General features: G+C 39.8%; 2 protein-coding genes across 3 annotated transcripts in view; one reads left to right on the forward strand and one right to left on the reverse strand.

Moving 5' to 3' along the window:
- CEP43 (centrosomal protein 43) overlaps positions 1 to 21,321 on the reverse strand; it is a 47,435-nt gene extending 26,114 nt beyond the window's left edge. Inside the window, exons 1-4 of one of the 2 annotated variants that reach the window (XM_063307604.1) lie at positions 21,032 to 21,321; positions 14,134 to 14,187; positions 4,412 to 4,466; positions 1,987 to 2,075 (exon numbers count right to left, since the gene is read on the reverse strand). In XM_063307604.1, coding sequence (XP_063163674.1) covers positions 1,987 to 2,075; positions 4,412 to 4,466; positions 14,134 to 14,187; positions 21,032 to 21,115 — 282 coding nt within the window. In that variant the 5' untranslated portion in view covers positions 21,116 to 21,321. The remainder of the gene's footprint in view (positions 1 to 1,986; positions 2,076 to 4,411; positions 4,467 to 14,133; positions 14,188 to 21,031) is intronic. The other variant, XM_063307614.1, reaches the window with a different exon arrangement.
- A 2,384-nt stretch (positions 21,322 to 23,705) lies between these two features.
- Positions 23,706 to 27,794, forward strand: part of RNASET2 (ribonuclease T2) — a 35,683-nt gene continuing 31,594 nt past the window's right edge. The window contains exon 1 of the mRNA XM_063307627.1: positions 23,706 to 23,850. The gene's annotated coding sequence lies outside the window, so the exon portion shown is untranslated. The remainder of the gene's footprint in view (positions 23,851 to 27,794) is intronic.

A 27,794-nucleotide genomic window follows, 5' to 3' on the forward strand; every position in this document is an offset into this window, starting at 1 on the left:
CATATATATTTATAAAATACATACAGAAAAAAGGTTTTGCTTTTTATGTATGGGGACCTCCTTCCTTCCTTCCCTTCCCTTCCCTTCCCTTTATTTTCTCTGCTGCCTATCTCATACACAACTCTGGGCAGCTTACAAAGAATAAAAATAAATATAATTAATCTTAAAATTCATTTTTAATATTAAAATTAGGGAAGAAAATAATCAGGGAAATAACCCAGAGGCACAGAAACTTTCTATAATCTCAAATGTGGAAGCTGGAAAATGTTCAGGGGAACTGGAAGTTCTACATGTTTTATGTACTTAAGGCAGCAAACGTACAAACCATTTTGTCAGTGTCAGAGGATAGATAAGAAAAACAGTAGATTTTTTTCTTGTTCAGCTCTAGTAAATTCAAATATTATCTGTCCAGAATTTTCCACAAGAGATCACAGGGCATAAAACCTATTTTTACCCCAATTTATAATGTTGCTTGTAAGCTAAATCTATTTTAAACTGTCCTCACTTCAGATGTATAAAACTAAGTTTTGAATGCATACAGAAAATAAAAGCAAGAGCCATGCATTGTTGTTATTAAAAATGTTAACCACTAATTAACCCCTCAAATTCTGTCATGCAAGTTAAGTAACTATTTTAGCTAGTAATCCAAATGAACAAAAACAAAAAATATCCGTAGTAAATATTATATAGGTGTTAGAGATTTACTTGGTGTTTCTACAGCAACCAAAGTTTGTGGTACTGAAAATGCAAATTGTTTTCTATACCTAAAGGCTTGCTTTTGAATTATGAAAAACCAGGCTTGACAATGGATAGCCTCAGATGTTACTGGTTGGGCTAGAGATTGTTAAAATGGAATTACAGCAATACAGATAGAATGGCTAGGTACACTTAAATGATTGTTTTGGACCTTGTGCAAGCACGAGCATAGCATCTCTGCTATTCATTAAATGAGCCATCTTTTTTCAGGTTTCTGATCAACTTGAGAAAAATATGCTTATTTATTTGATTGATTGACTGGTTTCTCTGTCATCCATCACGCGTACGACAACTCTTCAAGAGTTGCTGAGGGGACAACCGGCCTGTCCCCATATTATATTGTTGCTGAGACTCCCAATTCACTATTAAGCCAGGTTCAAAGTTTTTCTTATGATGTATATGTCCCTAAACAACTTGGGACAAGGATATCTGACAGACTATCTTTGCTGTTAGAGATCTGAGCCATATCCAATACCATCAAGGAAGTTCTGCTGTGTGCACCAAGACTGACAGAGTGCCATCTTCTGCTTATTCACAGGATGACTTTCTCTAATGGTAGCACCACCCACAATTAGGACTATTTTCTGCAATGAAATTCATGAAATGCTTATTATTAAATATTTTAGGCACCCGCTGAAGACCTCTGTCTTCACCTAGGTCTTCCCTGTATGAATACTTCTGTTTTGAGTTTAGTTTTCTCTCCCCACTCGCAATTTATGTAATGATATTAAAAATATATAAATGTATTATTTATATTTTTACTATTTTAATACTTTCATTGTAAATCACTTCATTTTGTGGGAAGTAACATCTATATATATCAAATAAAAGCATTTTTAAAATGGAATCAGTAGTAACAACAATATCTATGATTACTTTAAGACTATCATTGGTCATTTTTATATGTTTTCATTTCTTTTTTGCCCCAATGTATTTCAGGCTGTTTTAACTGAATATTCCCTAGCTGTTAGCTTGGTCTAAGCGAAATAAACCAAAACTCCGAAATATATAATTTAATTATGGCATCCTGGCATAAATAAGACACTGAAACATCCAAACCCAACTTCTCTTGCCTTTAATCTATTGTGAGCATGACTATATTCCCTTTCAGGGATACCCCAAAACAGCAATACAAAGCATACAAATTAAGCATACAAATAAATTCAAGTTCCATTAAACCAGCATGATATCAGAGTATAATGTTGAAATAAAAATGTTAAAAATGCTTACTGTGCTTGATTCAGGTTGAAATACAGCTAAAGTAAAATCAAGATTGAAGAACTGAAGAAATTCAGCAACAAGACTAGCCACCAATCGGCCTTTTAAAAAAAAGCACATTAAATGTCCTTTAATTACAATCACTAATCATTAAACATAATTTAACCTAACAAATACATTTTGGATTAAAAAATGAAAGCAAGATTTTAATGCTCAAAAGTTACTTTGGATTTTTAATATAAAAGAAAAGCATTTCCAAGTTCGATAATGCTCTACAGTATGGACAGAAGTGCATTTGGAATTTTGAGAATACATTGTGGTATGTTCATCAAATCACTGTCATTTGCAAAATACTTATCATAATAGACATGGCCATTCACAAAGTATCCATATTCCAGAAGTTAAACTCCATGATATCATTCCAGTGGAAATTATTGGGGGGTGGGGAAGTATCTAGGCATTTCTATAAATAAATATAATGCAAGGGCCTGGAGTTTTGCTTTATAACATGATATCTTCCTAATTAATTTTTACTTAAAATAGTATTTTAAAAAGTCAAGATAGGAAGTATGATAAGCACCAATGGTAGATCTGTTGGGCACCATGTTTCCTAGTCTGACCTAGATCTAAGTACCTCCAGGATGCATTAAATAACATAAATTTAATTCAAAGTTATTATCGATAAAGCCCTGCATAGCACACAATCAGGTTATTTGCAGGACTGCCTTTTCCAATGTTATCTGCCCATCTTACATGCTCCAATAGGGAGGGCATGCTCCAGGTCCCATCTTTGAAACAATGTTACCTTGTGAGACCCAGGAGTTATGCCTTCTTGATGATGTCTTCTGTCCTTTGGAACAACCTCTCACTCAATATATGATTGGTCCTGACCTTGCAGGCCTTTACAAAAGCAGTTAAGACCTGGCTCTTTCCCCAGGCCCCTGGGTCAAGATGAGCAGAGTTCCCATTTGATGGGATACAACAAATCTTAGTTTCTGATCATCATTTAACTGTTTTGTTTTAGAGCCATGTTCTGTTTTTCTTTTGCATTTTGGTTGGAGATTTTTGTATACTACACAGAGTCGTATTGCTTGAGCTGAGCAGCTACTGTACATAAACCATCTAAATAAATAAATAAATCTGCAAGTTTACATTTTCTTATTGGCCTGTACATTTTTAAACTGATGTACCTTAGCACTTAAGAGGATAACATCACAATCCTGACTGAATTCAATGGCTATTACTTGGTAAGTAGAAAGATTGCAGCCTGAGTTGCAAATCAGGACTTCTCAGTTTGAATGTCACTGAAATATGTTATATATTTCCTGGGATGATTTAGGTAAGCCCAATTTGTACTTCTCATCCAGAAATCTTAATAGAGTACTTTATGTTACTGAAATCCTTACAACTTTGTATGATTAACATGTGAAGAATCTGGAGTATCTGAAGTGCTAAATGTTATAAATATAAAATATAAATATTACTATTTTACAAGCATAAAGGAATATATATTGATTTTTTATATCTTCATTGAGCTCCTTTCTTCCCAAATTCTTTTTAAATGGTAAAGCCTATAAAGATTGTCAGCAGATTTGTTTTGTTGAAATTGATTTTTAATACAGAAACTTGGCATTTAGTTTTTAAATTTAATTTAATTTTTATTATTAGTTGTTTATGAAGAAAATCTTCCCAAGTAATATTACAATCTTTGTTCTTTCTTCCAGCAATCCTGTAGGATATATTTATGGATATCTGCAGGGAAGACAAATGACATCATGTGCATCATGACATCATTATGTCACGTGAGCCACCCATTGGAATCAGGCAACATCTAAGTCAAATAAAATAAATAAATAATATTGTGTGCATTATTATGACAACCCTCATGGATTCTATTGAACACCTATGGATAAATTACTATTATTTTCATTCTTCATGTGAAAAGAATGTGAATAATAGCTTGTTCAAGGACCCAAAATAAGTCTGGAAAAGGTGAGATTTTTATTCTGGGCTCATCCAAGAAAAAATGAAATAATTCTGTTAGTCCAAGTACAACAGTAATTCACTCATAAGCTCTCATTCTGCCAGCCCCACTAGGTAGACCACACCAGAAAATCCAGAAAATCAACTCCGCAGGAAGACTAAAACCTCTTTGAGATTGGCTATAACAACATAATCTTGCAAATCTAATTGTGCTATACTTCCTCCCCCTTCTTATACGCCAATGAATTATAGCGGAGTCTGCCTGAGCCATTTCAAAATGTTATCTCATTTCTCTGGACTTAAAAAATGTTTCTTCTCCTTTCGCTTAGAAACTGGTTGTTGCAATATTTCCCTAATAGTCATTTCCTTGCTCTCTATAGTCTCCCTTTCACCATCACATTCTCATATTTGTAAAATACATATTGTAGCTTTAATGAACAGAAAAAGGGCTTACCATCTTTTGTGCTTAAAAACTTTTTCAAACTTTCATTTACCAGAGGGGTTTTATTCTGAGAGAGAGAGAGAGCAGTTAAAAGATTTTCCTACACTGCAAAACAATACAGTACTGCAAAGCAATATAATGATGGGAGTTAAACTGAAAAGGCACATGTAACAGTTATTGATATTTCTGTTAACTTAAACAAACATCTTTATGGTTCACCATCAGAATCAGAGAGCAGTCAATGGTTAGTAGAAATACCAGGCTGATCTGAGTGCTCAACAAGCATCAGAATTAGATAAGTATTATATAATAACAGTCAATAGTATACTTACTCAGGATCCTTTGAAACTATACAAAACTCCAGTGCAAAAGCTAGAACCTTTATTGTCTTGCGACCTCAACTTCTCAGTTAAGTGGCCTTCAATTTCATCAAAGCTATGGTCTGATAAGGATTATGTTGAAGCTAAGAAAGCCCTTACCTCAGCTTACCATCTTTATAAATCTGAGACAGGGGACAATAACACAATGACCCTTGAATAACTTCTTGCCCTTAAAAAACAATATAAGCAACTAGAGACTTTCAAGAAGAAGAAAGACATAAGGACCACCTGGGAACAACTTATTCAGGCAGTGAAAGAAAAGAACTCTACTCTTTTCTGGCACTTAGTATCTCACCAAGTTTCCAGAGCTTCTACCCCACTGGATTCTTATAACCTCCTGAAGCCCTGGAAGTGTATCTTCAGAGGATGTATGAAGATCCATCCAGTGAGTCCCCAATACAAAAGATGGAGGACTTACCTGAATGGCTCCCGGTATCTGTGTCTGAAATTAAGTCCCTCATTGGTCAACTTAGAAGGGGGAAGGCTCCTGGAACTGACCTTATTCCCCCAGAACTACTGAAAAATAACATATAGGTGGGCTGCAATCCCAGCTTCCCTCCTCATCTATATCAGGGTTTCTCAACCAGGGTTCTGTGGAACCCTAGGGTTCCATGAGAGGTCAGTAAGGGCTCCCTGGGAGATCACGATTTATTTAGAAAACTATTTAAAATTCAGGCAACTTCACATTAAAGAGGTCAGTTTCATTTGTTATCTTTAGTTTAAGAACACTGTTAATGCATATATACAGGCCTACCCATGAAATGAATATAATAATTTTGTAACTTCTAGCCTGTATTTGAGCTTGAATGTGCAGGGGTTCCCCAAATGTCAAAAGGTTGAGAAAGGCTGATCTATACTGATACCACTGGATGTGTCCTGGAGGATTGGGGCCTGGCAATTATAGTTCCAATCTTTAAGAAGGGAAAGAGAGGTGACCCTGCTAACTACAGGCAAATTAGCCTGCTTAACATAATCAGCCCACCAACCATCTGTCAGTTTGTCGTACTGTGGTGGCTTGTGTGTTGCTGTGATGCTGGAAGCTCTGCCACCAGTCGTTCTACTACCAAAAGGGTTACCCATAATGGACAGGTTTCAGCAGAACTTCCAAAGAACAGACTAGGGAGCAAGGCCTGGCGATCTACTCCCGAAAGCGTGCCAATGAAAAACCTATGGATTACAACAGATTATATAATGGATTACGACAGAACGTTTTGCGATATAGGGCTGAAAAATGAGCCCCTTAGGTCGGAAGGCACGCAACACTGTATGCTACTGGGGAAGAGCTGCCTTCTCAAAGCAGAGCCGAGTTCTGTGACATGGATGGAGTAAAACCTCCGGGATCTTTATTTGCTGATGTGGCACGACTCAAAATGAGAAGTAACAGCCGAAGAACAAACAAATCAGTTTTAGAAGAAATACAACCAGAATGTTCCCTAGAGGTGAAGATAACTAGGCTTTGACTCTCATACTTCGAGCATGTCGTCAGGAAAGACCGATCGCTTGAAAAGGACATCATGTTTGGTAAAGTTGAGGGCCAGCAGAAAAGAGGAAGACCTTCAATGCGATGGATTGATACAATTGCCGCAACAATGGATGCAAACAGCCAGGCATATGGCGCAAGACCGAACAGCATTTCGTTCTGTTATACATAGGGTCGCCTTGAGTCATAAACGACTCGATGGCAACTAACAACAGCAACAATACAATCAGCAAACTTTATGCTAAGCCCTCCACGATAAACTTAAGGACTGGCTGGATCGGGAAAATGTGATAGCGGAAGAGCAAGCCAGTTTTAGAGAAGGTTAGAGGCACCACTGATCAATGTTTGGTCTTATAGTATTTGATTGAAAAATATTCAACCAACAATGTGATATCACTGTATGCTGCTTTTATAGATCTTAAGGCAGCCTTTGATTCGGTATCCAGGACCAAATTATGGGGGAAGCTGGAAGCCTCATCATCGACCATAGGTTTCACTATTTAATCTGAGCTCTAGATACTAATATGACTCTGAAGGTCAGGTGCAATATGCAAGGGGTTTCTCTTGGAGCCAGTTAAAACTCAAAAGGGAGTAAAACAGGGATGCATTTTGGCCCCCCTGCTTTTCAATTTTTATATCAATGGTATGGTGAGATGTCTAAATAATCTTAATCTTGACTTCTGGTGGGGATATGGCAGACTGAACAGCTTTGCCCACAGGCTCAGTGGGCATAATTGACAATGCGGCAGTTTTTTCGGGCTCAGACAGGTTTTTCCTGAAGCCCAGGAGTGTTTTACCAGAAAAAGTTAAACACCTGGAATCATCCCATCTGTCCTCTGGACAGCTGCTTGCAGCCAGAAGATCGCAAACAGTGTTCGTGCTTGACTGGGAGGCTGGGACATCACCATTTCCAAACCACACTGTAGCCTTAAAGGGACACTAAGACTGGTTACCCCATTTCTAAATCACCCAATTATCACCCGATCACCCAAGTATGCATACCCTAAGAGAGGCTTTCTACAGCAAGGAGAAGCAGGTTCTCTTGGTGCTTATCATTATTTTTGGGATCAATTTTTTTAAAAAAAATTCTTTTTATGCTTTGGACTTCGTTTTCCATACAAATATTAAGGAGGATTGAGAGTAAATAACTGTCTCCCTGTTATTATTTTTGTACTAAATTTGAAGATATTCGCATTTTCCTACACGTTGAATTGGCTGTTTTGAACCTTCAGCTTTCTGCTTCCACTTTTCCTTGGGAACTGTCTGCATATCTCACTTTCACTTGCGTAAACACATTCCAGAATCCTTTCATATCTTAAGCTTTCACTGGTTAAGCTCCCAGGGGGCGCCATAATCTACTGCTTGAGACATGGAGGATTTTAAACAGACTTTCTCTGACTTCCACTGAGATTTTAAACAGATTCTTTCTGATTCCTACCAAGTTTTTATGCAAAGCTTTCAGGACATTGTGGAAAATATGAGGTCTAAAATGTGTCATCTGGTTGGGTATATCATGGATGAAACTGAGGAATTTAACAACGACAGAAATGTCTCTTCTAAGAGTGAGATCGGGACTTCTGTTGAAATGCTGGATGAAAATTGGATACTTGAGTTGAAGAAATTAAAGGGAGAAATCGAGTTGCAAGCCATAAGTGAAATTGATCTTCTAATAAAACAGCATGGAAACAAAGGGGTTATTGTGTACGGGAGGGCTCCTGAAGAGAAGTCGGAGTTTTTGAGGGGGGCAGCTGGGCCGTTCGATTTTTTTTTAAGAAAAATGCTCTGTGCGCATTGTGGGGATATGTAAATGCTCTGGTTTATTTTGAAGTGGGATAAGGGTTTAAGAATATTTATCTGGATTGCTCTTAGGATTTGGCTGATTTCATTTAATGATTTAGACTAAGTTTATTAAGGTATAATTTTAAAAAATGTCTGGTTTTGGGTTTAATATGATTATTACAATTGTTATATTATTTATTTATTTATTTTTATCCCACATTTATTATTTATTATCAAGTACAATGGCAATTTATATGTTTTTTAGTTTGATCTTTATTATAATAGACAGGAATGTACAGAATAATACATAGTGGTATTTATGATTTTATTGAAATTTTAATTGTTTTTATTGTGAACCGCCCAGGGTCCCCTGTGTGGGGGAGATGGGGGGTGATAAAAATTTGATAAATAAATAAATAGTAGTAGGAAGGAAATAATTGCCCTGCTGCTTTATACAGATGACACTGTAGCTCTTTCCAGAACACCAATAGGCCTTAAAAGGGCTCTGAGAACTCTGGTCCAATACTGAAATAATGATCATCTGGAAATAAACTATCAAAAAACCAAGATTATGGCATTCGCCGAAGCTCCATTCATGGAGCATTAATGGCCATAGAATAGAACAAGTGACTTGTTTTAAGTCTTTAGGAGTAGTCACGCATGCCACTGGCTTGAGGAGAGCCCACTGTGAATATGCTGCTGCTGCTGCTACTGGACGAAGATCTGCTAATGTCATCCTCAAAATTTTCTGCTCCAAGGGAGGCTATGTTCCAGCTGCACTTAAGCTCTTTCGGGCGAAGCCACTAGCCCAGCTTCTTTATGGGACTTTGGTTCCCCAGCTTCTTGTTTCACCTCCCTGGAGAGAGTACAATCTAAATTCATCAGAGCAGCTCTCCAAATACCTTGTTGTGTCTCTAACGCACATTTATGACTGGAGACAGCTATGATAAAAGTTGAGTCAAGAGTGTGTCTAGCTTCTATAAACCTTAGGTTAAAGCTCAACTTTTATCCTCAAGGCCTAGCACCATTAATTCTTCAGAACAATTTCCAATCCACATGGATCAAGGCTGTAGAATCTAAACTTTCAAATTTAGGCTACTCTCCCTCCTCGGTTCTTAAGATGAAATCTGATCAGGTGAAACAAACTCTGAAGCAAAGGATAAAGGATACAGAGCAGCAAGCAGATCTAGGGAAGGCCTCGACCTTCCTGTCACCAGCACGAAACAGATATATTGTCATTGCTGCCAGCTATCTTACACCGGTAGAAACACCCAGCCATCAGAGAGCTTTCTCTCTTGCCCGATGTCATGCATTCCCCTCTGCAGGATTGGATGGTAAATATTACAAAAAGTACCACTGGCTGAAAGGCTTTGCCCCTGTGATTCCAGAGATGGAAACTACTGAATACGTTCTTCTTTGTTTCCCCTTTTATGGAGACATTTGAATCAGATTCATCCTACCTCTCATTAGTAGATATCCTGGTCACTCAGACTTAGCCTGTGCCCAGATGCTACGCACAGACGAACTACCTTTTATTACAGTACATGTGGCTAGGTTTTGTGCAGCAGCACAAAAGATCTGCTGGACCATGATGGGCCAATTTTCCACTAGCCAAACACATTCTATGTAGCTGTATGTCAGACTCCCTTCTCTTGGTTCGCCTGCCATTAGAGGTTTCTACATGCATTAGCTGACTTCATGCATTCACCGCATTCCCAAAGAACCAACCCGTGTTAGCTTCACATTCCTTTGCCTCAGGCTTTTCAATCAAGGATGCTTTGCTGCTAAGGCACCTGTTAATCACTCTAACGAACTGACAAGATGGAAGGAGGGAACTCAGGAGTGAGAAACAGCTTGTTTGTGAGACAGAGAGGAGGGATGAGATCAGAGGAGGGAAAGAATCACTTTGAATGTCTTGGCGCCAAAATCTCACTAGGAGCTTTGATTACTATCCTGTGTTAATTTGATCCTTAATAAAGAATTCTTTAAGTTTTCTGATGGACCGTCTGGAGAATTTCTAAGTTAGGATCTTGGTACTGGGATCATCACAGAAAGCTCCAAGTCACAAAGGAATGGCAACCTGCCCTGAGGACACTGATCTCCCTGAGGAAGTAGTTCCTTCTGTGGATTTCAGGTTGTCGACCAATCTTGGAGAACTAACCGTCCTGGATGAGTGGCAAGACAAAGAACTCATCAAGATGGCTGGAGGTGCCTCCTTGACAGGAGTGAGACTTTCCCTGCCATCCATGACAGATCGCTTACTGATGTCGGCTGAGACAGAGGAAGCAGACAGAGTGAGTACTGATGGAGATGTTCCTTTGGGAAGAAGGAAACTTTCCCAGCAGTACTTCCCTGAAACTGAGGATTTACAGCACCCAAAGGTGGGCAATACCACCATGATGGATTTACTGGCAGGAGAAATGACGCCCAATTCGAAAAGAGCACAGGCTGAAGGAGCCAGAGTTAAAACCTGATTTGCAGAAATGAATTTTTGCCCGAACCCCTTGCTGCGGGATCCAAAAGACAAATGGTCCTGCAAGATTGGACATGGTGTAGAACCAGAAACCGGACAACATGCTTCAATGGAGAGAGGGTTTCGGTCTGAATCTGAGCAGCGCATCGGAAGAGTGGTGCGTGAGATGTCAGAAATAGGTGACCGTATGTCAGGTTTGCAAGGTGCATTCAAAGAGATGAGCCAACAAATGCATCAGATAGCCATGGCAGTTACTGGCCAGAGAGCTTCAAGAGGCCCACAAGAAGAATATTTTCCTGGCAGGCGAAGTGCCACCTCTTTTGGGCCCCAGCCTGTAAATTACTTACCAGGGCTGGGACAGCAAGTTGGTGGCAGAGGCTGGGGAATATGAGACTTAAAAGTGAAATCTGGGGGAAACCCAAAGCATCTCGCTTGGTTCATGAATCAGGTGCAAGGGTTCATGAATGAATGGGGAAGAGACTTTCCAGATGATGAAGCTAAGATCCAGTACATGACAGCCCACCTAGAAGAGGAAGCAGCCAACTGGGCTGTGGACCTGTTTGAAGCTGGAGCCCCAGAGCTGGAAGATTTTGATGAGTTTATGTTAGCACTGCGTACTTGATTTGAAGACCCCCTCATTGCAATGAGGGCCAGAATCAGTCTACAAACCCTTAGACGGGGAAGCAAAATGACTGATTGGCCAGAATCACTGAAAACTGAGTATTTTAGAACCGGCTTAAAATCAGAGATCTTGGAGTGGGCTCTGGTGCGTGAGAAGCCAACCACCCTGCAAGGTTGGATCTGCCTGGCTGGACAAATAAAGGAAACCCAAGCGCAAGTGGAACTGCAGCAACACGGGCGTACACCTGAGAAGCGCCACCCTACTGCTACCATGGGAGCCGGGCAGAGAGAGACCCGCTGAGACTGGGAGGAGGAAAAGGAATGGCATACCTGAAGTGGAAGTTGTTTTAAACGCGACAAAGAAGACCCTCGCATTGCTGAGTGTCCCTTGGTTAATGCAGCACCACGGAAGAAACCATCCAGCACTAAGCCTAAACCACCACCTAAAAAAGTCTCCAGTAGCGGCTCCATCGATGCTGAGCTCACACCTGGCAAAGAAGGCGCTGAGCTTGTGCCTACAGAATTTTCTGATGTCGAAGAAAACTTGGCGGATTAAGAATTCCAAATGGAGGAAAACTGGAACTGCCTGTCCTGACTGGTGCCCAAGGACAGGCAGCAGTAACCTGACACAACGGGTGCCGCACTTCTGTGACTTTTACCAAGGAGAAGGGGAATGAAAAGAAAGCTAAGAAACCCAGGGCAGCAATCAATTGTACTGCAGAATGCCAACAGGCTTTTGATCATCTAAAAGCTCTATCCACAGCAGAACTTATTTTAAAACATCCCAACCCTTCCTTACCCCTGGTCATCCAAGCTGATGCTTCCAAAGTTGCTATTGGTTGTATACTGTTAGAGAAAGACGATCAGGGGGATTTTATGCCTTTGTGCTTACATTTCATATAACTTCTCCAGTACTGAATGGCATTGGTATGTTTGGGAGAAGGAAGCCTTTGCTGTCCGTTATGAGGTCCTAATTTGGTGCCACCTATTAGAGGAAGCGCCCCACCCATTTGCGGTGTGGACAGATCATAAAAATCTCCAAGCACTCCAGTCTCCTAGGAAATTGAATCCCAAACACATTCATTGGGCAGTTTTTCAGCCGTTTTAATTTCACTTTAAAATATCTCCCCAGGGGAAAAGATTTCTTGGCGGATGCCTTATCTTGCCAGCCTCAGCACAAGAGCAACAGGGAGGAGATTGCGGACTCCGTCATCCCTCCTTCACTGGGATTGGTTGCTGTCACTCGAGGCGATAAAACTACTACCCCACCTTCCCCACCAGCTGACTTGCAACAAGGGCTGACTGTTGCCCAGCAATGAGATATGTGGCTGCTGCAAAACAAAACTAATCTCACAGAGCACAATGGAGTTTGGTGGCATGGAGCTCAAATCTATGTCCCTGACACTTTACGAAAGAAAATTCTATAGCACTGCCATGATTTCAAACCTGCTGGCCATTTTGGCTTTACAAAGGCTCTACATTTGATTCGCAGACAATGGTGTACGAAAATGTCTTTACGAAAAGACGTCCAAGACTGTATCTCCACTTGTCCTGTTTGTGCTGTCTTTAAATGTAAAGGGGGTAAGCCTACCAGGTTACTGCAGTCTATGGCCAATCCCACCCGACCCTGGGAACAAATTGCCATGGATTTCATTGTTGATTTACCCAAGAGCAAAAAGAAAACCGTTATCTGGGTTGTGACTGACTTATTTTCCAAACAAGCACATTTCATTTCCTGCTCCACGTTGCCAATGGCACCCCAACTGGCTAGGCTTTTTGCTCAACATATCTACCGTCTCCACAGGGTGCCCTCACATGTCATTTCCAATTGTGGGTCCCAATTCACCTCCAAATTTTGGAAAGCTTTTCTTAAGCTCACAGGGGCAGAGCAAGCCTTAAGCTCCTCCTTTCATCCTCAAACGGACAGATTGACTGAAAGACTGAATGCTGCGCTGGAACTATATCTTAGATGTTATCTCAGTCATCAGCAGGATAACTGGGTGGAGCTACTGCCTTTTGCTGAGGTCGCTTATAATAACCCAATCTACCAGAGCACTGGATTCTCCCCTTTTCGCGTTGCATCTGGACAAGACTTTGTTCCTATTCCAGAATTACCCCAAACTCTTGAGCAGCCTCTCATGGTTGATGACTGGATTGCACACATCTGATGTAACTGGCCCCTCATGCTTCAAACCTTACAAGATGCTAAAGACACTTACAAAAAATTTGTGGATCGCAAATGCACACTCCAATGGGACCTTTCTTTCATTTAAATTTTAGATATTATCACTTCTTTGTAGTTTTAGATATTATACTTACATAATTTTAGTGTCTATTTTATAATTTAAATATAGACTGCACCCCGGACCTCACTCATAGATATTAGTTTGGTTGTTTTATAAATGGATTTTAACTTTGTCTTAAATTTTATTTTGTTTATTATCTATTAAGATAGATTTATATATATTCACTGAGCACTCTGCTTGAATTGAATTGAACATCTTTATGGTCCATCATCAGAATCAAAGAGCAGTTGATGGTTAGTAGAAATACTGAGTGCTCAACAAGCATCAGAACTAGATAAATATTAAATAATAATAGTCAATAGTATACTTGTTTTACTGCTGTCCAAAGGCACTCTAACAACCTGAAAACAAGACTGGCTTCCTTAGAGATAAAAACAGCAGCACAACTTTTATTTGTGCAGTGATGGTCCCACAGCAAGTGCAGGGTGGGTTGATATTGCTGACATCTTGGGAAACAATACTGTGTTCACCTGAAGCATTTAGCTTTTTCATATGTTACAAATCATCAAGCAAAGAGAAAACCCACTGTCTTCCCCCTCCCTTTAAGAGTTGGCACCTAATATTACCTGGGGACCAGAAACAGCCAGATTTAAGCATACTCAAATACCTAAGGTTCCTTTATTCAAGAACATCAAGAAAACAAATAACATATACTATAACAACTAAATTAAACATTTATTACTTTGGTTCCTTACCTCTACTTTTTCTTGCTCTTCAAGTGCTAAAAATACAGCTGCCCGCAATTCTGCCTGTAATAAAAATTTTGTTTAAGCTTATATATTTGTAAACTATGCATATTAAGAAAATTAGATAACAAGCAAGCCACATGCAGAAGTGACAGAGGGAGAAAAGACAAACAGGATTTCTACCTGATCTTCCACAGGTTGGTTGCCTGTTACCCATTAGCTACTCTATTGTACATCCTGACCTGTTATCATCACCACTATGTGAGATATGAAGTGTAATTTTAAAAACTGGTGCCTTTCCTCTACCTTTTTATCCCCTTTGTATATTATGTCTTTAATGAGACTGTAAGCCTGTGGGCAGGGACTAGCCTGCTAATCTTATTTGTAAAGTGCTTTGGGAACCTTTTGGCTAAAGAATAAGATTAAAATGTTTTAAATACATACAGGTCTCACTTGAACCAAATTATCATACTTCAGACATATTATGCAAAGACCTAGCTCTCTGGAGAAAGCTCTAAAGCTCTAGCGCTGGGAAAGGTAGAAGGAAAGAGAAGAAGAAGATGACCAGCAGCAAGGTGGAAGGACTCAGTTATAGTAGCTACAGATGCATCACTGGAAGACCTGAAGGACCAGGTTAGGGACAGATCATCAAGGAGAAACTCCATCTATGTTGTCACTAAGAGTCAACACCAACTTGATGGTACACAATCAAACAATCAGCTTTGAGCAAGAAATAATTATACTTTTATTATAATTATAATTACAATTATTATACAATTATAATTAAAATAAATAAAATAATAATTTTATTATCAAACAATTTAATTAAACTTTAATCTATACATCAAATAAAACAATCATAGAACACTGTAACTTTATAAAAGTTTTCACTGGAAATTACCACTAAAACAATCACATTTAAAACCAAACTTTCTGCTGGGAGACATGACCTTGCTTAGTTTTGCATGAAATCTGAAATCTGGCTTTTATTTTGAGGCAGCTACGCTCATTTCTTGTTCCACATATATTTTGGACTGATATTTGCTCTTTATAGCAGCAACTACAGAAAATTCTGACTTGTTGAGACAGAGCACAAGCAAGTTCTGAGAGATCCAGGTTTCAACATGCAACGCCAGAGCCCTGTCAGAATATTCTCTGACCTCTGCTCTCCACTTTCTTGGGACAAGTCAACAGCCTGCTTGCCCAGACAAAGCAAGTTCTGGCAGCAATCATACTTTGTGTGGTTGCAAGCCTCCCTCTCACCCCAATTTGCTACCCCCTTTAAATTTGATTGCTATCCTCCCTTGGTAGAGGATCATGGCCCAGTTTGAGAACTGCTGGTTTAGGGTTCATAGAAAAAAAGGTAAGTATCTGCTAAAATGCATGTGTATCCAATGAATTGTTTCATGTTTGCTTTCACTGTAAGAAATGCAGGGCACTAAGATGTGATTAATACTTTTTTTTAAGTAAAAGAGACCTGCAGAGGTGCTTTTTTTTTTAGAAGGGAAAGCTACAAATAGAGTATCAGGAAATTAGGCTTCAGAGGCACTATTCTGCAGATAACTGGTTCAGATGGGATTGCTGCTACTGTACTAGCCTCCCTGTTACATACTGGCCTCATTACTCAAGATGCTTGAGGTTGTGGCTCAATTAGTGTTGGAGTTAATGGTGCAGGGGGACTTTAATCTGCCTTTTCTGGGCACAGATTCAAAGATGACTCAGAAGTCCATGGCCACTACGGTATCCATATACCTGACCCAGGTTGCTGTGGGCTTGACTCACAGAAGTGGTCATACTCCAGAACTGGTTTTTGCCTTGGAGCAGCAGCAGTGTGATTTGGATTTGGGGGATGTCACCATCAGTCCTTGTCATGGTCAGATCACTCTCTGATAAGCTTGAAGTTCTCTGTAGCCATTCTTCACCATAGGGAGAAAGGACCTATTTGATCAGTCTACCTCAGGTGCCTAGTGGACCTGGCTGGGTTTCGGGGGTAACTTGGAGATGCTCCTGAGGCTCTGATGCATGGTTTGACCAAGGTCCTGGTCACTACCTGGAATGAGAGGCAGTGATAACCTTGGATTGGATCATGCCTGGGCAGACTCTTTTTTTCAGTGGAACCTGGCAAGCTTTCTTTTAGAGGAAGTCTGGGAGATGAAGTGGAAGAAGAGATGCTTAGAGCACTGCTGGAGGAAGACAAAGAGTGAGTCTGAACAAGCACAGGTAAGAGCCTTTCTTTCTTAAGGATTACCTTGTGATAAAACAAAAGTATTTTCTTGCTCTTATTGCATCTGCAGATAGTATCCAGTGGCCTTGTTTAAGTGACTCAGTCCCTTCTGAGCTGGAGAAACATCTGTAGGACCAACGTGAAGATACTGTAGGCATTTATCAGCTAAAGTCACTCAGATTTGCTCTGAGTTGAATTCTGGCTATGCAAATCCTTTGCAGTTGACTGAGGCATGGTCTGACGTAGTTACCTGGAAAGAGTTTGAAATCTGTTGGTACTGAGAAAATAGACAGGGTCGTTGGGGCTGTGGATGCAGCCCCCTGTAATTTAGATCCATATCCCTCCTTGTTGGTTAAGGCCTCCCAGGAGACATGTTGTTGGATCCTGATGGTGGTAAATCATTCTTGAGGGATGGGATGGTTTTGCCAGCTCTTAAAGAGGCAGCGGTCTACCCCTCCTCAAGAAGCTCTTCCTGGATCCAACAATACTGGATAATTTGCATCTGATCTAAAAATCTCCCATTTTTAGGGAAGATGTTGAAAAGGTAGTCAGTTTGCAGCTCCAGAGTGCTCTGGAGGAAACAAATTATTTGGATCCCTCAGTTGGGTTTCAGAATGGGTTACAATACTGAGATGGCATTGATTGCACTTGTAGATAACCTTTGGTAGGGCTGGGATGGGGGGGTGTATCATGCAACCTAGCTATCCTTGATCTCTCAGCAGTTGTCAATACCATCAATTATGGTATCCTTCTAGATCAGCTTTGAGGATTAGGAGTGGGAGGCACAGTGTTGAATAGGTTCTTCTCTTTTCTCTGGGGCCAGTTCCAATCAATGCTGGTGGGAGAAGAGAGATCTAGCCTGAGACCCTGCTTTGTGGGGATCATCAGAGTTCTATTCTTAATCTGCTCCGATTTAACATCTATATGAAACCATTGGGTGAGAACATCCATTATTAAGAAATTAGGTATCACCAATATGCTAATGATGTCCAGTTATACATTTCCACCCTGGGCTCACCAAGTGATGCAGCCAAGGTTCTTACCTAGTGTCTGGAGGCTAAAAGGCTCTGGATGGGGAACAATACTCTTCGGCTTAACCCAAGCAAGACCAAGTGGTTGTGAGTTTTGAGGTGCTCTGGTTCTGGGTACTCTCCTTCCTTAGTACAGGTTGGGGTTGCATTCCCCCAAACAGAACTGGTGCACTATTTGGGGATCTTCTTGAATTCTTGACTTCTGCTGTAAGAGCAGGTGGCAGCCTTGACCAAGAGGGCCTGTGCACAAATTCATCTTATGTATCTAAAGTTCCCATTCCTGATTGGAAGGCCCACTAATGGTTATCCATGTCTTGATCACCTTTCATTTGGACTATTGCACTGTACTCTGCCCTGAAGACCATGCAGAAACTGCAATTAATCCAAAATGCAGCAGTGATATAGTTATGGATGCCCCATGGTACATCCATGTAACCCCCTTACTTCACAGGCTATACTGGCTCCCTAGGGCTTCTGAATGCAATTCAGGGTGCTGGTTATCAGCTATAAAGCTCTTCATGACACAGGACTAGGCTATTTACAGGGCTGTCTATTGTCAACTGTCTCTGCTTGTCCCATGAGACCCAGCAAACTGGGCATACTTCAGGTCCGTTCTATGAAACAATGTCATCTAGCAGGACCCAAGAACTGTGCCTTATCTGTTGCAGCACCTGCCTTGTGGAATAGCATTCTCCTGGCATTCTCTGGGCCAGGCATTGGCCCAGAGCATTGAATGAGCTCATCCAGATATGACTTGAATGGGAATGCTGTGGTTGGCCTTGGTCATTATGTATTGGGTGTCAGGTATTGGGTGTGTTTTGTTCTGGGTTTGTTTCTATACATTTACCATATATAAACTGCCCATGCTTGTTCATGTGAGCTGGGCCACTATATCAATCAATCAATCAATCAATCAATCAATCAATCAAATAGTTGTAACTATGTCCAAAGGAGAATGCCAAAGGACTCAAATGTGAAATTGCTGATCTTTTAATAAGTATTAATAATTTGTTCCAAGAGTGACCTCTATACCACTAGACTGGAAAAAGAAATAGCACAATGGCAAGTTCTACAACATCAGAGGGATTCTGGAAACTTTGTTCTGGCAAATTTATGGAATATATTAAAACTATCAAACATCGAAAAGGAAAAAAAAACTTGCTGAAAAAGAATCCAGCAGAGGAAATTGCGTCCTGCTACTTCATTATGTTATGGTAGTTATTTTAGAGTAGAAGTGATCTGGCCTGATATACACTTGCCCATCAAAAAGATTTTGTTTTGACAAAGCTCTTCAACAAGACTCTTGAGTAAACTTAGACATGAGAGAACAGGTCACTTTAGGACTGGGAAGGAGTGAAAGAACATGAAGTGAGTATAAAACTAAACTGAAAGGCATTATGTTCGAAATATGTAAGAAACTGGATCTCTTACAGGATCCTATACAAAGCTTTTTTAAAAAAAATGTTATAAATAATCTAAATGGCTAATCAGAGAAGTAACCATATTTGTCAGCATCTCTATTTATTCATACAAATGAAAACAAAAACATCACTAAAACCTCTAAGAATCTCTTCCACAGTAAGAGTTACAATATAGCATTAAACATGAAGTGGTACTCATGAAAAAGAGAACTAATTTCCTATATAGACTAAGAACACAGAAAGAATCCTGGTACACAAGGTCAAAAGCCTCTTTATTTCAATATTCTGTCACACAGTGGTCATCCAGATGCATCTGGGAAGCCTGCAAGCCAATTCATGAAGGTGATGAATATCTTCTGTGACTGCTCCTTAGCAACTTTATTCAGCACATTCTGTCTTCAATTCTGGAGATAGTATATAACCAGGGTTTCTCAACCACGGTTCCAAGGAACCCTAGGGTTCCACAAGAGGTCACTAGGGGTTCCCTGGGAGAACATGATTTATTTAAAAACTTATTTCAAATTCTGGCAACTTCACATTAAAGAGGTAAGTTTCATTCTTTGTTTTTAGTTTAAGAACACTGTTAATGCATATATACAGGCCTACACATGAAATAAATATAATTATGTAACTTCTGGCCTATATTTGAGCCTGAATGTGCAGGGGCTCCCCAAGGCCTGAAAAATATTTAAAGGGTTCCTCCATGGTCAAAAGATTGAAAGGCTGGTATATAACAATTAAGACTAGTTACCAATGATAGTCCTAGCCTCCATGAATGTATCAAATTCCCCTTAACAATGGGTGACCCTTAAAAGAACTGATTGCCATGAATTCCGCATTTAACTATGTGTGCTACTCTATAAAGAAATACTTCTTTTTATTGATCTTGGATCTCCTTGCATCTAGATTTACTGAAACCAGTTTCTAACATTATGAAAGAGAAAGTAGCATTATCTACTTTTCCACAGCATACAGGATGTAATATGTTCCCAATCTAATTACATCTTTTATAAAGGTTATCAAAGAGCTGTCCAAGAGAAAGAAGATACAAGGTCTGATCCTTTTTATTTAAGAACAGCACAAAAAAAGAAAAATAAAGGTGGCTAGTATAAAATCTCATTGGAGTCAAGTACAATTCCTGATGGCTTCATGTCAGTGTCTATGTAGCTTTTGTGGCAGCACAGCCACAAAAACTACCTGTCTTCTCATAGGACATTTTCTTCTTTGGTTTTTTTTTCTTGTAATTACCCTGCAGCCATGTATGTAAAATTATACATGCTGGGGAAATAGTGACAGAAAAGACACTTGTCTTTTAATCTCCTCTGTGACAGAAAGTTTAGCAGATGATTTTGTGATAGTCACTATTTTTCAGCTTAACCTACATCATAAGATCGTTGTGAGAACAGAGGTAAGTAGGGGAGAAGCGTAACCAAGTAGGCTACCTTGGCTTCCTTAGAAGAATAACTGGGTATAAATACCAGAAGCAGGATTATTCTTTAATTGTGAACCTGAGGCAGGCGTTCTTATCCTGATGCCCTCGCAAACGTGGAGGGCTCCAGCTCCCCTAATCCTAACAAGCCTGGTTTTGTCCAACACATCCAGAGGCCAGGACAGAGTAGAATGACCGTCTATTATGTAATGAAGCTGGGCAGCAAGACAGACGAAAAAAAGCACTTTCTCACGTAACACATAAGGATCAGTCGTTCTTCCAGTGTATTGCCACCAACTTCACAACTTTAAAAGACATTTTAAACGTTGTAGAGAATAAGACTATTAACGATTATCATTCCCGACCCGACGGCTATAGCCAATTTGTAGGACCAGAAATAGCGGCCTGGCGCCAATGGCCAGTCACGCGCGACCACCCCTTGGAAACCACGGAAACAGAACGTTGGACTTCAGAGGCCTTTATCTGTTCCAGTCCGGCTTTCTTAACGATCATTCACCTTCCACCCCCCCAATCCCTCCCCCAGCCAAAGTTCTACGCATGCGCCTTTAGGGCGAGGGCGGCGCATAGCGTTCTTGCCCCGCTCGCCTCCCTGAAAGCGGGAATCATTCTAGCAGACGGTTGGTGCGGTTGACGTCTCCTTGTTCTCCCGTGCAGGCCGCGCAACCGGCAGCTTCGCTCCAGGGTGCTCCCGTTCTCACATGAGCGTGCAGCATGCGCTTCGCCCGTCCCTTCTTCCTCCTCTTCAAATCTAATACTTAGCCCCGCCCTTCGCACCCTTCACCTTGATTTTGTTGAGCACCCCGCTCGTCTCCAACGTCTGCACGAGGAGGTCTCTCAGCTCCGTATCTTCCTCCGCCGCCGCCATCTTGTTTCTCCCTGACAACCGCGTAAACTGAAGGAGCGATCGGCCAAGCCTCGCAGATTCGTTCCTCTAGGACGGGGAGGGGCTTCGCCGGGGAGAGGCGGAGCATGTGACCAACAGGCCTCCCACTTGCCCGAAGAAGCAGGTGAAGCGACTCCCGCGCGACCTGTCCGGGCAGCCGCGCTTCTAGGCGCCTCGAGTGTGCGAACGCGAACGGGCAACTTCCGACCCAGCTCTGCGATTGGCTGGAGAGGCGCGAGGTTTACAAGGCGGGGAATTTCGATGGAGTTCGGTTTGGGTTTGCCCGAGCGAATGAAGTTTCTCAGACTCCCCCATGGGAGTCCCGCCCGCTGGAAGAAGTGGAATATGAGTGTATTAATATTAAGCCTACGGTGGTTGGCTTTTTTTCCTGCAAAAGAACAATCCCTTCTCAGAAATAGAAGGGTGGAAGGGATAACGCCTTTTTTCTCTTGTCCTGGTGGTGTCGCCTTCACAGGAACTGAAGTAGCTCCAGTGATTAGATGGACAGAGAGACAGACAGACAAGTAGATAGCAAGTAGCAGTTCCTGGGTAACCTTGTGATCTTAAAAGAAAAAGAAAAAAAGGAAAACAGCTGGATCTGGTTATCCAGTTCCTGGATAATCTTGTGATCTTTCTCTAAAAAAGAGAAAAAGAGAGGGAGGAAAGCAGAGCTCGTTATCCAGTTCTTAGGTAATCTTGTGATCTCAAAAATGGGGAGCAGAGCTGGATCTGGTTAGTAGTTTGGAAGGGAGACCAGGGCATTACAGTACACAGCTGTAGGCAACTGGGAGTCAAAGGGGGAAACAAAAGATAATAGCAAACTGTTTCCACATTATTGCCAATAAAGTTACGCCAATGTCTGTATGCATAGAGAACATTTACCTTTTCTAAACCTTACATAGAAGTGTAGAAAGCAGATGTGCAAGTTGATTGTTTGCCCTCCCTGTTTCTTAGCTCTATGCGTCTTCAAAGTTTATGTCACAATCCACGCTACAGCAGGGATTGTGGTACTCAATAGATGTATCAACCTTTTTTTTCTGGAGTACTTTGACCAGCTCTCATCTGGAACTACTGTTGTCCATGGTAGATGTCTTAAAGGATACAATGTAAAGGAAACTCTCCCTAAATAAATAAATAAATTGCTGAAGTATTAAATTCAAACCAATACATATTTGCAGTCCACTTTTATCTACTAGCATAGTAGACTAACATGTAGCATTTATTGCTTCTAGAATCATGCTGCAGGTGGCACTAAAAATACATGTTCTGATCTTTAAAAGCAAATCTTCAAAGTAGCCTGCCAAAGAAATTTGACTGCAAAGGTTATATACCAGCTGAAACTTTCTGAGAAAACAAAACTTTTTTTTGTATTACTTTTTATCTGAGGCCAAGGTATTGCTAGTTTATATTTTTCTTTCTTTTGAACTGTCAATAGATTGCATCTAATGATCCTGATTCTGCAAGTATGTTCCAGTGGCATCTTCTGCTTATTTCCTCAGAGGATAAATCAGGATTTACTGCATGTCCAAGCAGCCTTAATATTACACAGTAAAAGAAAATAATAAAACATTGAGGACTGTGAAGACTGTGGCCATGCCTTAGAGGTAATTCATATAGGTATTTAGCTGTTTTGTTTGCAACAGTAACTTGTAAAAGATAAGGCTGAATACATTTCTCAAAATATTTAAGAAGCATCTTGAAAATCACAGTTATTGCTGAAGGAATTCAGCATTTCTGTGACAAAAGGATCTCCATTATAACATACGAATTAACCTTCAGTATGGTTCATTCTTATTTATGTGAGTTTGCAACTAATCAGAAACAGTTTGTATCCACACAATATATTTATGGTTAACCCGGGTTTGCTCAATCCAGTTTTCTGGGTGTGCATAATGCTGAACCCTCAACTAATCACACTGGCTGGCATTGAATAACACATCTGGTTACAATGCATTTGTCTTCCCTTTATTTGGTTATTTAAAGATTTAAAGATTATATTACCACTTTTCCAATACAGCATTCTACAGATTAAACCTAGAATCTTTAAATGCTTCACAAATTACCAAAAGGCACATTTATGAATCAGACTCAGTAAAGCCCATTGATTACAGTTAGTGCATGCTAATTAACTACATATAATCAGTCTGTTTAAGTATGCTTGCTTGAAAGTTTCACTAAATTTAAGGGAGATTATTTCCTAGCACATCAGATACACAACCACTTTGGAGTTAAAAATGCCCTTATTCACCTGTGTGACACTGGTGTAACACTGAATTATCAGTGTTTTAAAAATCACAAACTCTATCAGTGTATAACGGTATTATTTTATGGTGCTCTCTACCTTCTATAGCAGGGATATAGAACATCTGAAAAGTTACATAGGTATAGTCTTACATATATGTATGCACATATGTACAACATACATCGTACGGAAGGCAAGCGATTAGAGTCTACGCAATGAAGTGATGCAGTTTGCACCACAAGCCGCATTTTCGCTCTCTTCCACCCAGCACCTAAAAGAAGTTATATGGGCGGGATTTAATGCCGCGGCGGAAGTGCTGGCCCCTACAGGGAAGCGAAAGCGCGGATACGAGTTTTCCTGGTTGGTTTTCGTAAGCGATGCAAAACAAAGTCGCGAGGCATTTAACTTTTTGATAAAAGCTTCGGCTCTTGAAGTTTGCATACTGGATAGTATTACTTTTGAAGTGGATTTCTAAGTAAGTAGGCATAACTCCAGCTGTTTGGGGCGTGCGCTTTTGTTTCAAAGCAAATCGGAGTAGGGATTGGTTAATCACAATGTAAGACTGTAGCTTTGTGTTGAAAAAAATTACGATGGTACGTTGTCCTAGAATATGTCCATCGAGAAATACGGCGGACTATCCGGTAGAGGCTGTAAGAAATGGGTCCTTAAGGATTTGTATTTTGGTTTTTCCTTGAAATCATTTCGGAGGTAAGAGAGGGCCAGTGCTTTACTTGACAGATACGACTTCTGAATAAGCCTCGGTAAAAGGAATTGGGGTTTCTCATGGGTGCTTTTTTAAAATGAGTAAGGCTGCCTTGGATTGGGCAATTACCCAGTTGCTTCAGCATGACTTGTTATTACTTTCATTTGAAGCAAAAAAAAATATGAATATAAACTAAAAGCAGAAAGCAGATCTTTGAATTATATTTGAGAATTTGCTACTTCAATCTGCACTTCAATGTTTTAAGGAAATTAATTTTCATGATGTGTTTTTAAAATATGCAGGATATTCTTCTGAATATGTATCATCTGAAGTTTTTGTTTTGTATAATTTGACAGAACTCTTCTGTGTTGTTTTGTCTCACTGAAACCTGGATAAGAATTAGTGTATAAATTAGATTATTAGATGTCTAAATAAATAATAAATTAGTTTGTTAGATGTATGCCATAACTATAGATGTACTTCCATAAAATATATGGTACAGTCCATGAGATCCCTGGCTGCCTTCATCTAGGCATTGAGTGTAGCTAAACCAAGTTAGCTTTGAAAGATTATTGCACCATGTACACTGGGGCAAGCATGTCAGTGGCTATATCACAGCACTTGCCCACAGCTAAGGGAGCCATGATTTACTAATCCTAATTGTGGGGGTTTATACAATGCACTGAACCCTAAACTAACCATACAAAGTGGGCTTGTATCATACACCTAGCTAAAATGTGGCCAACTCGTTTATTGCTCTGTGTGACCTGCAGGTACAGCCAAAACCATCTAGTGAGAATAAAAGGGGAGGAAATAGGGATTATCTGCACAGATTTGTTATGCTTGGGAGGGTTCAGTGCCATAAGGATGATTCCCTTCATCACGCTTACTGTACTGCAATGGCTCTGGGAGTGATTGGGGGCTGTCTTGTCTGTTGATTGGCAGAAATCAAAATTTCCTTCTAGAAGATAGATTAGAGCTGATCATTGCAACAGTGAGCATCTGATATTGCCTTGCTGATGCCAGCTCACTGCCAAGATGTATAATGCTTCTATATGGAGTATCTTAGCTATTCAGGAGCGGAATAAACCCCAGACTTTTCCTTTGGAATGATGAGACTGGCTTTTCCATTTATCAGAATACCTTGGCCAACTAGTAGCAAAACAAATCTAGCCTCCCCTTGACAGGCTCCAAAGTTGGAGCTGAAAAGTAACGATTTGGTTCAAATGTAACATTATGTTATGTTTACAGTCTATGAACCAAGCTATTATGCTTTGCATTACACACAAACCATAGCTAATTCAATAAACCATGATTTTAAAGTCATTTGCTTAACACAGCATGTCAACTTTTTGTCCTTTTTAGCTACAGAAGTCAGATCTGCAACAAAATGTTGCACAATACCACTCTGTATCAGTTGTGTCATTTTCCAGACTACTTCATTCCATTTCCTCTTGTTCCTAGTTCTCTGGCCCTGTCCTAGCCTCTTCTAACAGGCAGTCAATATTCCATACCCATGGAGCTTTTTCAGTTCTTCTTAATTAGTTGGGGTCCCCCTCCAGATGGGGGGCTTGTTCCATTCAGCCTGATGAATTTTGTAAGCAATTGTTTATTTTGTTCTGTTTGTATGTCACTGAATCAAAAGGATTCATAGTGGTTTACAGCAATCTAGTTAAACATACAATTACAATGTCAATGGTAAACATTAAAATTAAAACCGTAAACAATATAGAAGAATATAAATAATAATGAGGTAAAAGTAAAAAATACAACCAAAATAAAAGACAAAACATTTTGCAGAACGGGCATCTTGTAGAAGCAAAATGAGATCTTGGATGAGGTTTGGTGTAAGAGCAGCGACCCTAAATAATTATTGAACTTCTTGACAAATCAGGGACTGTTTGAACATCCTTAAAAAGTCTGTAGCATTTATTCAAAGGCCCTGTCTGAGACAGTGCACTAATAATTTTGGACAAAAGTTTGTTTTTTTTACAATGTAAGACAAGAACTACATTGTTACACGCATCTCATAGAGGGAAAGAGAGGAAACAGTGCTAAAATTATCAAGGAGAACTTCTTTACATAAGAAAGGGAAGTTAAAACTTTTCTGTTACATTTTTCAAGGATCAGCAAAACAATACTGAATGCATACCTCAGCATTTCAGTATATGTATACTTCTGGAAACACTGATCAAGAATCAGTTCCTCCTCTCTTCAACCCATAGAAAACTCTAATATATCAATAGCTCATGCTCTTCTCTCTGTGAGAGGCTATTTGCTGGATCAAGTTGATGATACTAATATTTTGGGGACACTAGTTTCTGAATAGCCAATGTACTAAAATAGCATTAAAAAAAAAACTGTCCAATTACAGTATAGTCAGATTAATAGAGAACAGAAGAATGTAAAAAACTGCAAACAGCACAGAAATAAGTGATGACTAAGAAGAATTTTTTCTGCTTAATATGTTTCATTGCATTTGAAAATAATTCTGTTCCAGCATATTTTCTGATCAGAGGTTGACTGTTAAACAAAACAAATAGAACATCTGTTATAATTGGTATCTGTATTTGTTGGCATGGACTTGTTATTTAAGTGAAGTCTGCCAATACCCAGCAGATTTACCACTTTTGTCTACATCCTTTCATTTAAACTTTTATTTGTCCTCACCCACAATCTTGATCACAGATACGTTAAATCTGTTCCATATACACAACTCCAGTATAGATAAGCTCTCTGAACAGTCTGCTGCCCATACAGCACTGGAACCCTGATAAATTCCCTGCATTTCATCTGAAGGCTACATAGCCACAGTGTTCTACACAGACCAAATTATTCTTCCAGCCATTGATCATACAGGTGTGATATCTGATATCCATTATAGTGCTTTCTCCTTTCTATTGGTTTGGGATATTTTCCCAGATTATGTCAGATGATGAGAGCCTTTATACCATAACCCAACCATGCCACTCATATCTCCAATACCTAGTCAAACACTGCAATTCTGTAATGTCATACCTTCCTTAGCCCCTATCTGGGCAAAGGAATTGAAGATGTGTGTAGTTTTTCTTTTCATGTAGTGGTCCATATCCTGCAAAGTGAAGGAAAATTAGAAGCCTGTTATATTCCATGATATCTCTGTATAGGATTGGAATGAGTACCAATACAATGATGCTGAAATAACAGCATTTTGACATTTTTGAGTGTCTGAATTTCCAAGGAAACTTTTAGAGGAAGAAAGGCATTGCATGTAAGATATTTCTAATAAACATCCTTAAGTTGATCTTACTGTTAATATACTTTATGAGACAAACTTGCTGCTTAATCTATGTCTATTATAGGTTGATATAAGTAGTGATGTAGATTATTCTTTTCCTTATTTATCGGTGTTCTTTTTAAATACTTATGTGCTCAGATAATTATGGTAAAGTTTCAAGATGTCCTTGCATAAGCTGCCCAAGGCATTCTAATTCTGGGTTAGCAGAGAATTAGACTTGCTTATGTCAGTGATTTAAGTTAATTTAACATATTCATTGTAGGAGTAGAGCTGTGTTAGTCTATGGCAGCAAAAAAAAAAAAAAATCTGGAGTCATCTGATAGCACCTTTTCCAACTAACACATTTTATTCAAAGGCATAATCTGTCATGAGCTACAGCTCACTTCATCAGATGTCTACTTTGCCCCCACATCTACACCAACAGCACTGTTACAGGCCC

The sequence above is a fragment of the Candoia aspera genome, chromosome 1 (genome assembly GCF_035149785.1).
Source record: "Candoia aspera isolate rCanAsp1 chromosome 1, rCanAsp1.hap2, whole genome shotgun sequence".
Lineage (NCBI taxonomy): Eukaryota > Metazoa > Chordata > Lepidosauria > Squamata > Boidae > Candoia > Candoia aspera.